Source organism: Medicago sativa, chromosome 7 (assembly GCF_051527215.1).
Source record: "Medicago sativa cultivar Bolivia chromosome 7, Bolivia_mono, whole genome shotgun sequence".
NCBI classification, from domain to species: Eukaryota; Viridiplantae; Streptophyta; class Magnoliopsida; order Fabales; family Fabaceae; genus Medicago; species Medicago sativa.
In genome coordinates, this window is record NC_140755.1 from 32,866,998 (window position 1) to 32,886,324 (window position 19,327).

At 36.9% G+C, this 19,327-nt stretch overlaps 3 protein-coding genes across 3 annotated transcripts; 2 read left to right on the forward strand and 1 right to left on the reverse strand.

Annotated features, from left to right (window-relative positions):
• Positions 1-452: 452 nt before the first annotated feature.
• Positions 453-2,523, forward strand: LOC146905734 (uncharacterized). Its single transcript, XM_085728623.1, has 3 exons — positions 453-726; positions 1,209-1,654; positions 2,017-2,523. The coding sequence occupies exons 2-3, from the start codon at positions 1,211-1,213 to the stop codon at positions 2,521-2,523; spliced, it is 951 nt and encodes a 316-aa protein (XP_085584749.1). The 5' UTR covers positions 453-726; positions 1,209-1,210.
• A 7,693-nt stretch (positions 2,524-10,216) lies between these two features.
• LOC146905735 (uncharacterized) lies at positions 10,217-10,911 on the reverse strand. The gene is made up of 2 exons (XM_085728624.1): positions 10,700-10,911; positions 10,217-10,610 (listed from the first exon to the last, which is right to left on the reverse strand). Exons 1-2 carry the CDS (start codon positions 10,909-10,911, stop codon positions 10,217-10,219), a joined length of 606 nt encoding a protein of 201 aa, XP_085584750.1.
• Positions 10,912-17,260: 6,349 nt separating this feature from the next.
• Positions 17,261-18,997, forward strand: LOC146905736 (uncharacterized). Its single transcript, XM_085728625.1, has one exon. The coding sequence runs from the start codon at positions 17,261-17,263 to the stop codon at positions 18,995-18,997; it is 1,737 nt and encodes a 578-aa protein (XP_085584751.1).
• The last annotated feature ends 330 nt before the right edge of the window (positions 18,998-19,327 follow it).

Genomic DNA, 19,327 nt, shown 5'->3' on the forward strand with positions numbered 1-19,327 from the left:
CCGTTAGGTTTAATAAAAAACGTTAAGTGTGGTACACGTGTCGTTTTGGCATTGGCTCTGGAAATTTTATTATTTTTTTTCATCTTCATCAAAACCTTCATCATATTCATCAATTAAACCCAGGAAAAAAAACAAAATAAAAAATCTACTACCATCACCAACAACAACAACTCATATCATAACCATAACCCAGAAAAATCCATAAACCCATAAATTAATTCACCTTATTTTGTCATCTCTGAACAACAACAACAACAACAACAACCCATAAATCCTTAAACCCATAAATCAATTCACCCATGAATTAACAACAACATCAACACATATTGTAATTTTGCAAGAGAGGTTGTACAACTCTTGTTGTTACCGAAACAGAGGAAACATAGATCAAAAGAATGAACAAGTGAGCCAAAACATTGTTGTTGTGATGCAAGTTTTTGATATGAGAAAATTGCTGTTGACACATTAGAGAAGGCTGGGACACACATGTAAAATACGCTTTTGCCCCCTCGGTAGTTAACTGCCGAGGAATTTAAAATCCGGCTGCAGTTAACTGCCGAGGAATTCCTCGGTAGTTAACTGCCGAGGTTTTCTGATTATGTTCAACACGAACAGAAGCAGTTCCAGTTTCTTTCTTTGTCTTCAAACACATCCAAAACCACCCCAAGTGCCCTTCAATTTCGATTTTTGAGCAAAATCAAGTGCATCATCTCCATTTAATCACAAGTAAGTATCTTGACTCATTTTTAATCATAATGTTAGTTTGTGTAGGTTTTTTTTTTTTAAAAAAATTGGTAGTTTGCATGTGGTTAGGGTTGATGTTGGAATTGATATTTAGATGATTGCATGTATTGTATAATTGAATGTAGGTGTTGTGAATGTTGTTTGAATGAGTTTTAAGTACAATGTGGTTTTGAATGATGCCAAATTAACACAATTTGAATATGTTTGAAACTTTCCACACAAAGTGTTTGAAAAAATGCCCAAATGAGAATTGTATTGATTTTTTAGTTAGTTATGTACTTAGAGATAAATGTAGTTGATGGAAATGATGTTTAGATTATGTTTAAGTCGAATGTGGTTTTAGAATGTGATGTCAATGGTTTTAGAATGTGATGTCAATGGTTAGAATGTGGTTTTAGAATGTTATGTACTTAGAGATAAATGTATTGATTTTAATGATGTTTATTTGTTAAATTTTTGTGTAGATATGTCTAATCAAGAGCCACCGATTGATCCATCTAAAATGATTGGTGGTAGGCGTGCGATGACTCAAAGCCACCGGAAGGAGAGGCAAAGGGGGCACATCCCAAAGAGGGGAAGAGGTCGGAGGGCGGATGGTTCAGGGACTTCTCAGGCATCTGAGGCTTCTCAGGCGCATCCTGAACAGTCGCAGGTGGTTGACCCGACCCAGGAGGTGGAGTACCTGAACTATCAGGATCACCATGATGTGACTGATGGTGGGTACGACGAGCAGCATATGCCAGAGCAGCCGCATATGCCAGGGGAGCCAGACGAGGATGACATTGCTATGGCGGCTGCCCCGGAGGTGTTGCCTACGGACGCTCCCTTTCCTGGAGGACCTCAGGACATATCTTTGCTTCACTCTTATGCCAATCATGTGGCATTGCCGCTTTGGTATAATAAGGATGACGTAAGTATTGTTTTTTTAAATGTTCTTTCTTTATGTTTAATTATGTGTGTGTTTGTTTAATTATTTTCTTTATTTTTTCTTTCTTGATTTAATATGTTTTCTTAATATGTTTTCTCCATTTTATATGTTTAATATGTTTAATTATGTGTGTGTTTGTTTAATTATTATTAATATGTTTTATTTATATGTTTTATTAATATGCTTTTTTTTATATGTTTTCTTACTATGTTTTTTTTAATTATTATATCAACTTTTATTAATATGTGATTTTCTTTATATGTTTTCTTTATTTTTATTTTAGCATTTATTAAGTTTTAAATGTTTACATTGTTTAAACTATGTTTATTTTTCTATTTTTTCAGTGCCGCAAGAAGCGTGTTGTAAAGCCAATTAATCATGGCCCCAAGATTTTGAGTCTCGGACGTCCAAACCCCAATCAGAGATGGTTTTGGGATCCGCTTAGGGCGAGTGGCTTACATGACTTGGTCTACTTGGGCTACGCCACTGTGCCTCACGCTTTGCTGATGACTCTATGCGAGAGATGGCATCCCGAGACTAGCACTTTTCACATGCCTATGGGGGAGATGACTGTGACTTTGGATGATGTCGCATGTCTTATGCATGTCCCGATTGAAGGGCGGATGTTGGGCCACCGGAAGAAGATGCTGAGACATGAGGGAGAGGCACTACTGATGACTCACTTGGGTGCGTCGAGGAAGGAGGCAGAGAAAATCTGCAATACAGAGTATGGTGGATACATTAGTTATCCAAAGCTGAGGGATTTCTATACGACGCACCTTGGTAGAGCTAACTTGTTGGCGGATGGAACAAAAACACTCCCGGACGAATGCCGGTGTCCTGCCATTTAACTAGTTTGAATGACCCCATCCAAAGGAAGACAATTGTTGTAGTTGGAATGTGCATTCCAACTACAACAATTGTCTTACCTCTGAAATGGGGTAAATTCAAACTTGCCAAACAACAGGACTCAAGCATTTCGCCTCGCGTTCATGCTTTCCTTTGAAAAGAATAAATTTTTGTCAGATTTGATTTAGATGATGGTATTCAAGTGCCAACGAAATGAGGTCCATTCCTTGACACTTAATACCATCATCTAAATCAGTCTAACAAGAATTTAACCTTTTCAAAGGAAAAACATGAACGCGAGGAGAAATGCTTGAGTCCTAGCAGTTTGGCAAGTTTGAATCACCCCATTTCAGAGGTAAGACAATTGTTGTAGTTTGAATGCACCTTACCCTAACTAATGACGATCTTCTAGCGGAATCAAGTTGTTGATGATATCTTCAGTTGATCTCAGCAACGTCACCCGCATATCGATCCACTGGAACTTGGTGTGCTCCCAAAACATACTCGTCACGTTTTCGTCGTTCTTTAACTCCACCCAAGTGAATGATACGCTCCCCTCGTCGAGCTTTGGACGTTTATACCGAACATTTTGCACCCTTCTTGTGTCTCTTGGGTTGACTCCTTGGTTGAATTCATTCAGTTGATCCTTGAGATCTCTTAACGTTACATCAAGGCACCGAACCTTCAACCTTTGAGGTTCTCCTCCGTTGAATGTTGCATGAACGTCGATCCATCCGGCCATTGTTTCAAATCTACGCACATAGAAATTTAAAATAATCAATGAAAAACTCAATCAAACATTTCAACAAACACTTAATGTGCAAATTATACATAGACTTTAAAAATCATAAAAATAACCCTAAAATGTAATTGTCTAAAAAAAAAATTAACGTAAAATATAGCAAAATTATTCAAATTATATTTACTCTTAAAATAAATCATATAGTCTTACTAAAATAAAATAAAAAATATAAAACACCAAATTAAAAAATAACCCTAAAATTTTTAAATTATAACATAATCATCATGCAAACATTTTAACAAAATTAATCAACTAACATCTAATCTAAAAATGATTTATAACATGTAAATCTAATTAAAAACTAAAATAAAAAATTAATTTAAAACACCAAATTAAAATATAACCAATAAACTTTAAACTATAACATAAACATCATACAAACATTTTACTCTAAAAATGAATTATACTATGTAAATCTACTCAAAAACTAAAATAAAATAAATCTACTCAAAAACAAAAAAATAAAAACATTTATAACAACTAAAATTTAAGTTAATAGCATTATAATTACTTACTTGTGATTTTGTTGAATAAATTTGGTTGGATTTGGTTGGGTTTTTTAGAGAGATTTGAGAATTTTTTTTTGAATATGTGATGAATAATGGAGATGAGAGAGCTTCTGCCAGACTTGTAGCAGAAGATCCTCGGCAGTTAACTACCGAGGAATTCCTCGGCAGTTAACTGCAGCCGGATTTTAAATTCCTCGGCAGTTAACTACCGAGGGGGCAAAAGCGTATTTTACATGTGTGTCCCAGCCTTCTCTAATGTGTCAACAGCAATTTTCTTGATATGAACATACACACATCCAGTGATGCAAGTTTTTGCTTTCTAGGAAATGGTGTTGCTGATGATACTGATGCTTCATGTAACATCTGATGCTTCTGATCTAGTTTCGGTTCAGATCTAGTGGTTATGGGTTCATACTTTTTTTACTGTTAAAAAGAAACTACAAGGTCTAAGAAAGAATTTGATGGAAGAAATGGATCTAGTTTCGGGTCCAAGGAAAGATTTTTTTTTTAATGTTAAAATTGGATCCTTGCGCATGAATGGATTTGATGAAACCAGAGAAAGAATTGAAAAAAATAGGAAAGGAATTGATTACGAAAATGGTGATGTTATGATGAGAGGATGAGGATGATGAAAAAATTTATGATGATTATTTTAGGTTTTTATGTTTGCTGGGTTTTTTGATGAAGATGAGGTTGAAGTTGATGAAAAATTGCAAGGAAGAAGATGAAGAAAGGAAGAAAAAAATCAGGTGGTGATAGTGTACCATTACTTATAACAGACCTTCAAAATCCAATGGTTTATGTTTTAAAAAATAGATTAAACGGTTAAGATTAAAAAAATAATAAGGTTTACGGTGGACCATCTATAAGGTTAGTACATCTAAGACATGGGGTTAGCCCTGTAACGGAAGAAACCAAAAAATGTAACAAAAAATAAATTAAAGGACTTAAACGGACTTTTTATTAATTATGGGATCAAACCGATACCAAAAAAATAATTAAGGGACTAAAATAGCAATTAAGCCTAAAAGAATAACTTGAAACTCATTGACTTTAAATCACACAAATAAATAAGTTTCTCTTTAAATTTTCAAAATATTAGATCATAGGTGTCTTACATCAAAATATAAAATGTCACAACGCATGTGTTACACATTACTTACCACTATATTGCTATATCTTTGAAGTTTCAATCTAATAGAATTCTACCTTGAATTTCTTTCAAAGTTCAAGCTCAAGATTTACACAATTCCTTAACATCTTAAATTCTCCACTGAAGGTAATAAAAACACACGGGGGGAGGGGGGGGGGGGATGGGGGGTTTGATTTGTGTTGGGCTTTTCGACGATTGAATTTTTAAGTGTTAAACGTAGTCTGGACATAATATGATGTTGCAGATTCTGACTCTGACACTGAATGCATCAAAATACAAAACACAAGATAAAAGATAAAGAGTTAGAGAGAGAAGATAGGCACAAAACAATTTATATAGGTTCCTCCTACAACACAGGAGTAGTCTAGTCCCCTTACACTTCCAAGGGATTTCACTATAATCACTCTGGTTACAATTTTCTCAAGGACACACCAAGAGACTTCTCAATGCTCAAGAACAACTGCAAGAGACTTCTATGCTCTAGACTCTACCTAAAGACTTGCTTGCTCAAGCACACCTGCAAGAGACTTCCCTTGCTTTGGCACAACTGCTTAAGACTTTACCCTGCTCAATCACAATTGACTGAGACTTCCTAGGTGCTCAGGGTTTCACGATGGTTAACTAAAATAGTCCTAATTAATCCCTTGACTTAGGACCCTTTTCTCAGATTACAGTCTCTAATTCCTTAGGCGATCTAATATTCGTTGAAGGTTTTAAAGACGTTAACCTAGTATCACAAATAAACGATTATCTATTCCTAGACTAACCATGTTTATTTGAACAATTCAATTAGGTCTAATTGTAAGCTAGGGTCAGTAGTCACTAAATCTTACAAATTCAGATTATACGGTGTCAATATTAAAAAAACATTAAGAACAATTGAATTGAATAAAACTAGATTAATATTCATGAGAAATAGTGTTTCACAGCAAACATGGTTCAAACATGATTAAATCAGAATCATCTCAGACCTAATCTCTAATAGATTTAGCTACTCATAGTTTGCATTACAAATAGCATAATCAATTGAAGCACAAAAACCTACACAAACGGACTATTAGTTGGATGGATTGACCACCGCTTTAGTTCTTTGCTCTCAAAATCGCGTTTCAGCTGTCCAAAATTTTGAACCCTTCTTTCAGAAACTAGATCAACTTAAATAGCCAAAACTGCGCCTAAATCGTGACATGATCCTCATTAACCGTGACACGATTTGGCATAAGTTACCAGGATTCTTCAAAAATAGCTTTTCACAAACGTGTCACGATTTGGCCTACGTGACATGATTTTTTAGGCATAAGCAACTTTATAATCTGGTCATAAAATCGTGACACGATCCTCTGTAATCGTGTCACAATGCAACATTTCTTCCATTCTTTAGTTTTCTTGCTTTTTTTGCACCTCCAGACTGTCTAAAATTTCTATGAACTCCAAATATCTCATGGAAATACATTAAAAATTATGTAAGAACAGGATGTCATCATAACCCCAAATTTGAACCATTCCTTGTTCTCAAGGAATTTATTTGCGAACATTGACAAATGACAGTAAAATAACACTTACCTAATGATGACAAGTCATCTTATGTTATTCTTAGCATGTTTTTCAGTCATTTTCAGTAGGTTTTGGCAGGAAAAAGGAGGAGTATTAGAACGATTGCCTATGATTTCGGGAATCATATAAATTGGGCCCGGGAAGCATAGCCATGCGCCTTGGGTGTAACACCCCGTTTTCCCAATATAAATAAAGATAAAGAATATCAGAGTTTCTCATTAGAAACGGAGCATCACATTCATCTTACAACATTATCTACAATTATAATAATAGAAAGTACTATTTATTAAAATAACCAGCCTTTATAAAAATCCAATAATCATATGCAGCGGAAAAAGTTTTACATCATCTTATAAAATCCTTGGCACAAAAAGGCCACAACTTAACATCTTAAAATAGTCTTCGTGAAATTAGTCCAACAATAATAAAAGAAATACGTAACAAGGAAAACAATGCAACAAACAAATCCCCATCCCGTTACGTATCAGAGCATCCTAGACGACACGACGGAGATCACTCACAACTACACTATTCTTCGTTACCTGCAAGTTACTCATACGAAGAGCAACATTTTCAAGCAGAAGGGGTGAGATTTCACATTCATTAATAGTAAGTAACAATTCATAAAGAATAATCAACAACATATATATTCATCATTATATAACATCAATTAATAGCATCCAATAATGTCAGAACATCAACAACATCATGGAGAACGACAACAACATCTTAATCAATCATCGTTTATTTCATGTTATGACGAATCTACAATGCAACAACAACTCCTCATCTTAAACAACAACATCTTAGACAACTTCAATATGCATGTGGTACCACCAGGGCATTAAGCCCCCATCTCTAAGGTCATAAATGGACCTGTCGGGCATTAAGCCCCCATCTCTAAGGTCATAAAGGACCTGTCAGGCGTTAAGCCCCCATCTCTAACTATGCAACGACACAACTCTAATGCAACAACATAAATTTTGTACAACAACTTGAATGGCATAACATCATAATATTATGCATCATACAATACTCACATAATATATTCCAACATATCAACAACAATAACAACATATACATTAATCAATTACATTCATATCAAAGTCCAAAACATTCTCCAAAAGAAAATCAAGTTTGATCAATAAGACATAAGCCAAATACTCATAAAACACCTCAAATAAATCCCTAATACTTAAGTTGGAGTTGGGAAACCAATCATAAGTTTTTGGACTAACTTGGGATTAGTTATGCTAAGTTTTCTTAAAGTTTTTTGAGGACCCACTTGGACTATTTTCATTATAACTCAAAATCAAAGAATCATTTTTGAGCCAAACCAAGACCATTAGAAAGCTAACACAATTATCTAAAACTTTCATGTTTACACCTAAGACCAATTCAAAACAGAAATGTGTGAAAAAAACACAAGAACGCAAAAATCGAAGTCCAGACAGCATGCAAACAGTCACCCATGAGTGGGCTGCCTTGCTGCGCTCAGGCGCCGGGAAGCTGCGCCCAGGCGTGGGCAGGCAGTAGTCAGTGACCTGTGCTGCAGCTCTGTGCAGTCCTGGTTTTCCCCAGTTTTACCGTTTCGTCCGTAAAAACCTAACCGTTACCCCGATTCCAATTCCGTTTTCGCCTACGCGTTCTATTCGACAAATCCTATCATATTTTACTGAAAAAAAAATCATATTTTCAAATCTCCAAAATAGCTTATCCCAGAATCACTTATTTCTCAAAAACACTTAAAATCACTTTTTCTTAGAATCTCAATTTTCATCAACCCAACCCCAAAACTGGTTCTAATCATTGTACTATGAAAGTTCGAAGGTCTGAACTCTGTTTTCCTATATCAATTCAACAGGTTTCCATCATCTAATCAACCATTCCCACTCAATACCCTAATTCGACAGGAATTAACATCTATAAGTTTTCTATGACCGATATCACGTTTTTACATCAAATTACTCAAAAGTTCACTTAAATCTTACATTTGTAATGATTCTTTACCTAATTTCCAAATTCCTAAAACTACCACAATTGACCAAACTTCATGAATCAAACTTGATACTAATGAGAGTTAGTCTCACCCTTACCTTAGATTATTTTTCTGAATTTGATCGGTTGCGTTCTTCGTTCTTAGGGTTCTCGCAGACTTCTCCTCTTTTCTCCTCTTTTCTCCAATTGTATGTGTTCTGATTTTCTTGTTCTCTAAACTGACTCTTAACCCTATCTCTAATTGCTCTTCTCCCTAAAAACTACTCTCTTCCCTAATTACCTATTTATTTCTAATAATTATAATTCTCCCCCACATAATAATGATATTGATACTTATAATATCAACCATTAATACATATATTCCACCAAAATATATAAATCACACAATTTTATACTAACACGCAATAAATCAATTAAATAATAAATATCAAAAGTAGGGCGTTACAACTCTCCCCCACTTAGAATATTTACGTCCTCGTAAATGTACCATGTTCAAACAATTCTGGGTAAGACTCTCGCATCTTACTCTCCAATTCCCACGTCAAACTTTCACCAGCTGCTCCTTCCCAAATGACCTTCACAAGAGATATTTACTTGCCTCTAAGCCTCTTCACTTCACGACCATCTATTCTCACTGGTAAGGTCTCGATGGTAAGGTTGTCCCTTACTTGCACATCATCTCTTGGAATCACATGGGACGGATCCGACACGTACTTCCGAAGCTGCGACACATGATACACATCATTCAAGTTTGAAAGATGTGGTGGAAAACCCACCCTATAAGCAACCATCCCAATCTTTTCTGAAATCTGATACCGACCAATAAACCTCGGATCTCTGTTTGATACAATGCTCGATGGGACACCGTGCAGCTTCACAACATTTCAAATATAAATCTCTGCCACTGAGACACAGGAAAAGTAATATTAATCAGAATGAATTGAGCCGACTTCGTCAATCTATCAACAATCACCCAAATCGAATCATATCCTCTTGGAGTATTCGGCAAATTTGTCACAAAATCCATCGATATACTATCCCATTTCCACTTTGGAATATCTAGCGGTGTCAACAACCCAACAGGTTTCTGATGCTCAACTTTCGACTTCTGACAAGTCAAACATGCATACACAAATTGTGCCACGTCGCGTTCCAAACCAGACCACCAATACATCTTCTTCTAATCATGATACATTTTCGTAGCTCCTGGATGAATACTCAAACTACTTCTATGGCCCTCCTAAAGGATCATCTTCTTCATCTCATCATTATCAGGAATACAAATTCTTCCTCGAAACCTCAACACTCCTTGATCATCAACCTTGAAATTATTGTCTACAGCAGGATTGCTTGCAACCATTAAATCTACTAACTTTACATCTATTTTCTGAGCCTCCTTGATACTATTCAAAAATTCACTGTTGATCTTCAACGTTCCCAATTTCACACTTTGTGGCGACACTTCACAAACTAAACTCAAGTCTCTGAACTATTCAAACAATTCCATCTTTTTAACCATCATCGCCGACAAGTGTAAAGTCTTTCTACTCAAAGCATCTGCAACAACACTAGCGTTCCCCGGATGCTAATTCAACCCAAATCATAGTCTTTTAGTAACTCAAGCCATCTCCTCCGCCTCATGTTCAACTCCTTCTGATCAAACGGTCTTCACTAGCTGTCTAAGTACCAGCTAAAGCAAACACCTTACCCCTAGTCGGGGTCTTCTTTGTTTCTGTACACTGAGCAATAACGTGTCCCTTTCCACTGCAATTAAAACAAATAAAGTCGTCATGCTTGCATTCAGAAATTGTATGCCCCTTGACGCCACAACGGAAACACCGCTTCACCTCATTAGCACCGCAAGCATTACTCTTGTGACCTTTTCCTCCACATTTGAAGCAAACAATCTCAGCAGGAGTCTCATTCTTCTTAGGCCTTCTCTCATCATTCACCATTTGCTTGCCCTTATCAGCTGGAGCACTATAAGGCTTCCCACGATTTTGTTGCTGCTTACTCCTCCTCTCATTCATAATCTTATACTGAGCCTTTGAATCATCTTCATAGATCCTACAACTACTCACCAATATAGAAAAATTACGGATCCTCTGATAACCAATAGCCTTCTTGATCTCGGACGCAGACCATTCTCAAACTTGATGCACCTAGAGAACTCAGCATTCTCAGCAGTGTAGTGTGGATAGAATTTAGCTAACTCCACGAACTTGGCAGCATACTCAGTCACAGACATATCACCCTGCTTTAGCTCTAAAAACTCAATCTCCTTCTTCCCGCGAACATCTTCCGGAAAGTATCGGTTCAGGAATTCCCTCCTAAACACAGCCCAAGTAATAGCAGCACCTCCATCCTCTAACATGGGTCGAACACTCACCCACTAGTCATCAGCTTCTTCTGCCAGCATGTGAGTACCGAAACGCACCATCTGAATGTCCATACATTGCATGACTCTGAAAATCCTCTCAACCTACTTAAGCCACGTCTGAGCTCCATCAGGGTCATACCTTCCCTTGAAGGTAGGTTGATGATTCCTCAGAAAGGTCTCCAGCATCCTAAAACCATCATTACCACCAGCATTGTTTTGTTGTCCCACAACTTGAGCCATCGCTTGCAATGCAGCCGCAAGAGTAGCATCATTTCTACCAACCATCTTAGTCCTCTACACAACAAACAACAATCAGAACAACATAATAATGTTATTCCAACCGTTAGACGACACCACTTGACTCAACTACTTGGCCGGACGGACGGACCTGCTCTGATACCAATTGTAACACCCCGTTTTCCCAATATAAATAAAGAAAAAGAATATCAGAGTTTCTCGTCAGAAACGGAGCATCACATTCATCTTACAACATTATCCACAATTATAATAATAGAAAGCATTATTTATTAAAATAACCAGCCTTTATGAAAATCCAATAATCTATACGACCGATATCACGTTTTTACATCAAATTACTCAAAAGTTCACTTAAATCTTACATTTGTAATGATTCTTTACCTAATTTCCAAATTCCAAAAACTACCACAATTGACCAAACTTCATTAATCAAACTTGATACTAATGAGAGTTAGTCTCACCCTTACCTTAGATTATTTTTCTGAATTCCAACGGCCGCGTTCTTCGTTCTTAGGGTTCTCGCAGACTTCTCCTCTTTTCTCCAATTGTACGTGTTCTTATTTTCTTGTTCTCTAAACTGACTCTTAACCCTATCTCTAATTGCTCTTCTTCCTAAAAACTACTCTCTTCCCTAATTACCTATTTATTTCTAATAATTATAATTCTCCCCCACATAATAATGATATTAATACTTATAATATCAACCATTAATACATATATTCAACCAAAATATATAAATCACACAATATTATACTAACACGCAATAAATCAATTAAATAATAAATATTAAAAGTAGGGCGTTACATTGGGCACATGGGTTGCTCCTAGGGCATGGCAAAAAGCTGACATGCACCTTGGGCATCTCTGATGCACCTTGGGCATATACCAAGTTATGCTTCATATGCCTTGGGCATATGCCATGCGCCCCAAGCATTTGAAATGTGAGGGGCGCAGGCGTAATTTTATGCGTTTTTATGGGTTTAGCCTGTGTTTTTAGCCCAAACCTAGTTAGAATCTCTCACTATAAATATCAGCCTTCCTCATTCATAATTTCTCGTTCAGAATTGTGGCAGTTCAAGAAGAAGGCAACTTTGGAGCTTCGGGAGAGTTTCTATCTTCTCCTTGATTTTTGAGGGTATGTTTTTATCTTTTGTAATTTGTTTTTAGTTACCATGTGTAACTAAATCTTTTTAGGTTAGAGTTCTAAGATGAACCTCTGTTTATTTTTGTTGGATATTTATTTAATTTAATGTTATTTATATTTTATTTATTTTTGGTTCGCTATTATGTTTTATTTATGAATTATTTATTTCAAAGGAGCGTAACCCAAGATTAGGTACTTAGGTTGTGACAGAGCTTAATATGGTTATTACTGTCTTGCTGCTTATATCTTGATATTTATAGCATTATACTAATAACTATCTGTCTAGGAAGTAATTAGTTAGTAACTAGCGAAAGATACCGAAAGCGAATTGACCCTAGTAGTAAATACTTAGGAGATGACATTACTAAGACTGAGTGGTAACTCTGCTAAACCTAGGATGTAACTGGTTAGTAATAAAGGAAACAAGTGACTCTGGGGACTAAACCTAAATAGAACCATTTTGTTAAACCCTTGGTAAGGTAGACGAGATAGGGTTGCCCGTTTATAAAACTACTAAGTGCGAGAGAGAGAGAGAGAGAGTGTCCTAAGATTCATAGATGGGCAGACTTAAAGGAACTTTGGCTTTCATTACCTTGGGAGATCTTGAAAGCCAATTTAATTCTATGCTTTCAATTACCTTAGAGACGGTAAGACCCCACACGTAAGGATCACCGTGTGATTAGCAGGTGCAACCAAACTTAGGAGGGATAGACCTAGTTAACCGAGATTTATAGACCCCACACGGAAGGATCATCATGTGATCAGCAGGTGCAGATTCCAACCTTCTAGCTTAGTGACATCCCAACGACCTCATCACTTGTATAGTCTACCTAAGATAAATAAACGCGACATGACTGTTATTTGATATCCAAAAATATAAACAGGGGGGTTCGAAGGATCCTAACCGCTGCATACTTTTATGCAACCAAAAACAGGAAACTTGCTCTGTTGCAAACAGATAAAAATTGCAACTCTCTAACCCTTATCTTTTATTATATAGTCAACTTACAAAAATAAGTAACGCTAATTGTTTGGATGAAACGACAATCCTTCTGGATACGATACTCTACTTACACATTATTACTTGGTAAATGATTTGGTACATTAGCCTAATCCGCACATCAAGTTTTTGGTGCCGTTGTCGAGGATTGTTGATATTTTCGACTAAGCAATCTAAATTACTTATTTTTCTATCTTTATTATTCTGTCATTTATTTTCCAGTCATTTAATTTTCTGCATTTTGTTTTTCTATTTTTGAAAATTCAAAAATACCAAAAAAATCAAAAAAAAATTAAAAATACCAAAAATATTATTCCAGCTGACTCTGTCCTACTAAAAACTTTGAGTAATTTGTTTTTTGCGTAATACCAAAACAGGTATTCTGCAATTTGATCCATACATAGACAAAACTGAACGAGTACTTCGAAAAGCAGCCCAACTTGCAAGGGAAAGGAAAGAACAACCGGAAACAGTCCCAATTCACGATTATTCATCAGACGAGATATTTTGGATGAAGTATCACTTGGTTTCCAACCAGCAAACCCGGTGGTGTTTGACATCAATCTAAACAATTTGCAGGTATGTTGGGTATTTGTGTTGGCTGCATTGTTGCTAAAACAAATATCCTTGTTCTGTAATCTGGAACCAATATTCCAGCATGTGGTTAGGCAACTCTGTAAGATGTTGGATACAATGTTTCAACATCCTAGCACGGTTCAGTGTGCCTAGGTTTCTGCCTTATCTGTACGCGCGTAGTTTATCGTTTAAGGAAACCATATTTCCTTTACTTACTGACCAAGTAACACGCATATCTTATAAGAATCAGCTGTGGAATATTACTAAAATAGATATTTTATTTTAGGAAATATTTGTTACGATTTGGAATGTTTCTAAATAGGTTCCGACATATTAGGACTTTCCAGAATTATCTCTGACTCTGTTTTGCAGGTTTGCTGAACCGATATGCAAGTTTACTGAAGCCCAATGAATTATTTAGCCCAAGCTGCTTCAGTATAAAAGGAAGACCTCAAGACCTAATTGCTCATTCAAGCCGTCATACTAAAAAGTTTAGATCTTTAGGGTTTGAGTCTTCATGTATTCTTTTCTTGTATCGTTTGTGATGCAAGTCTAGAATCTTTACTGTGTTCTTTCTTGTGTCGTGTTAGATACTTGTTTAGGACTGGTTTTGTGAGTATTGATACTCTTGTGCATCAAACCGAAGTTGTGAAACAAGGTTTGATTGTTTGTGTTGGAAGGGAACTTCTATCTTGTTGTGTTTGAGGTCTGATACGTCAATGGGGCAGTGACTGACCATTAGGATAGTGAGATGGGATCTCAGATCTAGGAGTTCCTAGGTTGAAGTCTAGACGGGTAGGTCCTAGGTCATATAGTGTAAACGAGGAGTTTGCTGAGAGCTATTGAATAAGGACTACACTAGTGGATTTCCTTCCTGCCTTGGTAGCCCCCAGATGTAATCGTGTTGTGCTGAACTGGGTCAACAAACTTTTTGTGTTCTTTGTTTTCTGTTCTTTATTTTTCTTGTTTTATTTCTGTTTATCGCGCGATGTTGAAACATTAATCGGAACATTGAAAACGTTAAAATATCTGACAGAACGTGTTAAAACAAGTACGCTAGAATTTCAATTGGCATCAGAGCAGGCACCCTGCCTGTTTTAGGGTGAGCTCCAGGGAGTTCTATTCTAGCACTATGGACAAGGAAGGTGGATTTGTTAACAGGCCCCCTCTATTGGATGGCTCAAACTATGATTACTAGAAATCACGCATTAGCGCCTTCCTCAAATCTATTGACTGCAAAACATGGAAGGCAGTTCTGAGAGGTTGGGAACATCTTGTACAACTTGATGCTGATGGCAACAGGACTGATGTGCTGAAACCTGAAGAAGAACGGAGTGCTGATGAAGATGAATTGGCTCTTGGAAACTCAAAAACTTTGAATGCTCTGTTCAATGGTGTGGACAAAAATATGTTCAGACTGATCAAGCAATGCACTGTGGCTAAGGATGCTCGGGAGATTCTCAAAACTGCTCATGAAGGCACAACTAAGGTAAAAAGTACTAAAATCCAACTTCTTACCACTAAATTTGAGAATCTGAAAATGTTTGAAGATGAGAGCATTCAGGATTATCACTTAAATATCCTAGACATTGCAAATTCGTTTGAGTCCCTTGGAGAGAAAATCTCTGATGAAAAGCTTGTAAGGAAAATTTTGAGATCTCTACCTAAGAGATTTGACATGAAAGTTACAACTATTGAGGAGGCTCAGGACATTTCTAGCCTGAAGGTTGATGAATTAATAGGTTCACTGCAAAACTTTGAAATTACTGTAAACAGTAAGACTGATAAAAAGGGGAAGGGAATTGCCTTTACTTCCAGTATGAGTTCTGATAATGCACAAGCAAATTTTGGGCACTTCTTGGGAAACAGTTCAAGAAGATATTAAGAAGAGTTGATAGAAGGTCCAGGCCAAATGGTCTGAACATCCGCCCCAACATTGACAATTAGTCTAGTAAAGAGAAGGTGGCAAGACCTGATGAAGTGGACTCTCACTACAAAGGAGTTCAATGTTATGAATGTGAAGGGTATGGACATATCAGAACAGAATGTGCCACATTTCTGAAGAAGCAGAAGAAAAGTCTGACAGCCTCCTGGTATGATGATGATGAATCTGATGAAGATGGAGAAAGAGAATCTGCTAAGCACATAGCAGGTTTGACTAGTAAAATTGTTCCTGATGTTGACTCATGTGTAGAAGACTTGGGTGTTGCTGAAATCATTGCATCCTACAAATGTCTCACTGAAAGAAACAAAAACGCATGCAGACAACTTGAGGAGCAGAGAAATATCACCAGTAAATTGGAGAATGATAGGATCAGTCTCAAGCTAAAATTTCAGAATTAAACCACAAGGTAAAAGCAGGTAAAAAGGGAAACTGGTAAAATAACTCCAATCTTTGGTGAATGTATGTTGCCCCATATTGAAAAAGGTGTAGCACCAAAGGGTGTAAACTCTGAGGAAAATAACTGTTTGTGGGCACCACAAGGAATAGGCCTGACAGGTAACTTAACTGGTATGTCAAACATGATGTTGGAACATCTAATCACCTTCAATAAATATAATAGGCCACATACTGATAGAATGTATGATAAGAAAGTTAATCAGTATTTCTGTACTGATAAGGAACAATCAAGTAGTATTGCAGCCAAAAACTTGAAAGACAGGCAACCTGTTGATCTGAATGATAAATTTGAAATCTGTCCACATAAGAAGTTGAAAAACATGGTGCACATGGTTCCACACTCATTAGGACACACTAATCCGATTTTTCTGTCCCAAACCCACATAAACACGCCAACAACAACACAGAAAAACTCCTCTCCTATCACTGCCTTCTCTCTCAATCCTCCTGAGTTCAAACACATACAGCCTTTTGCACTTTACCCTTTTCAAACAGCTCATCACACATCTTCACCAATCAGAACCAACAACTTCAGACCAGCAAAAACTCACGCCTTATACTCAAACAAGCCATGGCCTCTGAACACCAAGAAACCAACACTTCAGTTCCTATGATGGTCGAACCAATCACTATTGTTCTTTCCTGAAAGGTTAAAAGGAAATCACGCACTAAATCCAGTCCAAAGAAGAAGAAACGTGATAAATCTAATGTGGGAACACCTATGACAACCTTATGTATGGTTGACCAAGCAACTCCCTTTGTTACTACTGCTGACAAACCCAAAGTTGAGACTTTTGTGAAGGATGCTAACAGTATTGATGCTGAAGGATTCCTTAAAACTAGTTCCTCTTCTAAGGATGATGAACGTAACTCTAATACCTCTCAAATTTCTGATATACCTGTATCTAGTGGAAAGCCATGATTGGAGAATTCGAATGTCATAAACAGAACTGTGTCCATAGACATGGACCCTCCTAACGAGGGCAAGGTGGCAAACTTTAATGTCCCTGCACAAGGACATGGAGACATGAATGTTGAGGGAAATGGTGAAACATCCTTGAGTAAATATGATAACCATGAGAATACTGCTACCACTAGTGAAAATAAGAATTCTGGTTCTGGGACTACTTCAGCAGAGGAAGTGAACTCTGAAAAGATGATTATCAGTATCCACTCTAAAGGAAATGAAGAATCTAGGGGTGAGACTGAAGAATGCCTTGCTAATAATGAATCAAGTCAAGAGACTCACTCAGATAAGAGAGTTCCTTCTGAACACTCTGCTGAGAAACTTACTCATGAGAAAGAGGAACATATTAGGATTGAGGTTGATCCAGAGAAAGATATTTGTGCTAATATGGTCAATGAAGATCTGGTGAACATTGATGATAGGGTATCTGGTGACATTTCAGCTGCAGAAAGAGAGGTTGAATGTGTAGCAAAGAGACTAAGGAGTAATAAAAGGAAGGTAGTCGACCATGAGGATGAAACCGCAAAATCTAAGAACAAGACTGCTGGTATAGGTCCCAAGAAATGTTGGAGCAAGGTAGAAATGAAATCCACAGCCAGGAGAACAACGAAGAGGAAGGTGGCTTCTCCAGATGAGTCTGACTACTATGTTGGAGAAGATGTGTCAAACATCAACGCATCTGCTTCAAAAAGGTTTGCTGAGAAGAAAGTTGTGAAGACAGTTACAAATGTACCTATTGATAAGGTATCATTTCCTGAAAATGCACTAAGGTGGAAGTACATATTTCACAGAAGGTTGGCTCTGGAAAGAGAACTAGGCAAGGAAGGTATGGAAATGGAACAAGTAATGAGTATGATCAAAGGAGCATGGCTTCTGAAAATAGTGTGCAATATTGGTAACTGCTATGAAAAACTTGTAATAGAATTTTTGGTAAATATGCCTAAAGACTGTGACAACCTTCTGAGTCAGGAATATCAGAAGGTATATGTTAGAGGTGAATGTGTCAACTTCTCTCCTGATATCATCAACAAATTCCTGGGGATTGATGAGGTTAATGCTACTGAGCTGAAAGTAACTGACAACCAGATTTGGAGAGAAATCACTGCTGATCAAGTAAGAATTTGGCCTAGGAAGGGAAAAATCGCCTCTGGAAAGCTGTCAGTCAAATTTGCTATTCTCAACCGAATAGCTGCATTCAACTGGGTCCCAACAAAACATTCCTCTAATGTTGCTATAGGTTTGGGAAAATTCATTTACTCTGTGGGCACTGGAACTAGAATGAACATTGGAAAATATGTCTTTGAGCAAACTGTCAAGCATGCTAAGACTGATGCTGTTAATTTTCCTATAGCCTTTCCCACTTTGTTATGCAATATTATGATAGAACAACATCCTAGTTTGGTAACTGCTGCTGACACTACAAAGAAGAGGGAATCTCCTCTTACTATTGACTCTAGGTTGTTTGAGTCCAGTCATGTTCCAGAATTTGTTGGAACATATGGGAATGTACCTACTGCAGGGCTGATGACAAAGCAAGAGATTATAGCTGCTCTCAAAGACACTTGTGTCATGATGGATAAAAGGAAAACTCAGTTTGAACTGATGATTCACTCCCTGGAAGGAGAAAGTGCAGATGTAGATGAACAGAAGGAAAATGAAGGAGCAGATGAAGCATATAATGATTATGAGCACAGCAAGAGGGACTCTGATAGCAGTTCTGGAACTGCTGAATGATGTTTTGTCTATCTTTATTTTGTGGGCTATGCCCTGAATTTTTGTGCACCAATGTGTGCCTATTTTGATGTGTAATACCTTAATATGTTTATTGGTATTCTAGTAGTACTCTGCATTTCTGAATTCATTCTTCTAGTCTATCTCTCTGGCGTTATTCCTGTTTGTTTGGCATATTTTGTGGCTAAAAAGAGGGAGAAAAATTTGATGTTTCTTTGACTATACTCCTTTTCTGTATATGTGCTCTTTTTCATGTATCTATAATATGCCCGTTATTGCCTGAATGTTATTACTGCACCTACTGTTCTATGTTGTTGCATTTATTTTGCAACC

What these genes read in the sequence shown, in the direction of transcription:
- LOC146905736 (XM_085728625.1), top strand. Translation starts at nt 17,261, where the DNA reads ATGGACCCTCCTAACGAGGGCAAGGTGGCAAACTTTAATGTCCCTGCA.
- LOC146905734 (XM_085728623.1), top strand. Translation starts at nt 1,211, where the DNA reads ATGTCTAATCAAGAGCCACCGATTGATCCATCTAAAATGATTGGTGGT. An exon ending in TTTGGTATAATAAGGATGAC is followed by an intron (nt 1,655 to 2,016) that starts GTAAGTATTGTT and finishes CTATTTTTTCAG; the next exon opens with TGCCGCAAGAAGCGTGTTGT.
- LOC146905735 (XM_085728624.1), bottom strand. Translation starts at nt 10,911, where the DNA reads ATGTTAGAGGATGGAGGTGCTGCTATTACTTGGGCTGTGTTTAGGAGG. An exon ending in GAGAATGCTGAGTTCTCTAG is followed by an intron (nt 10,611 to 10,699) that starts GTGCATCAAGTT and finishes ATTGGTGAGTAG; the next exon opens with TTGTAGGATCTATGAAGATG.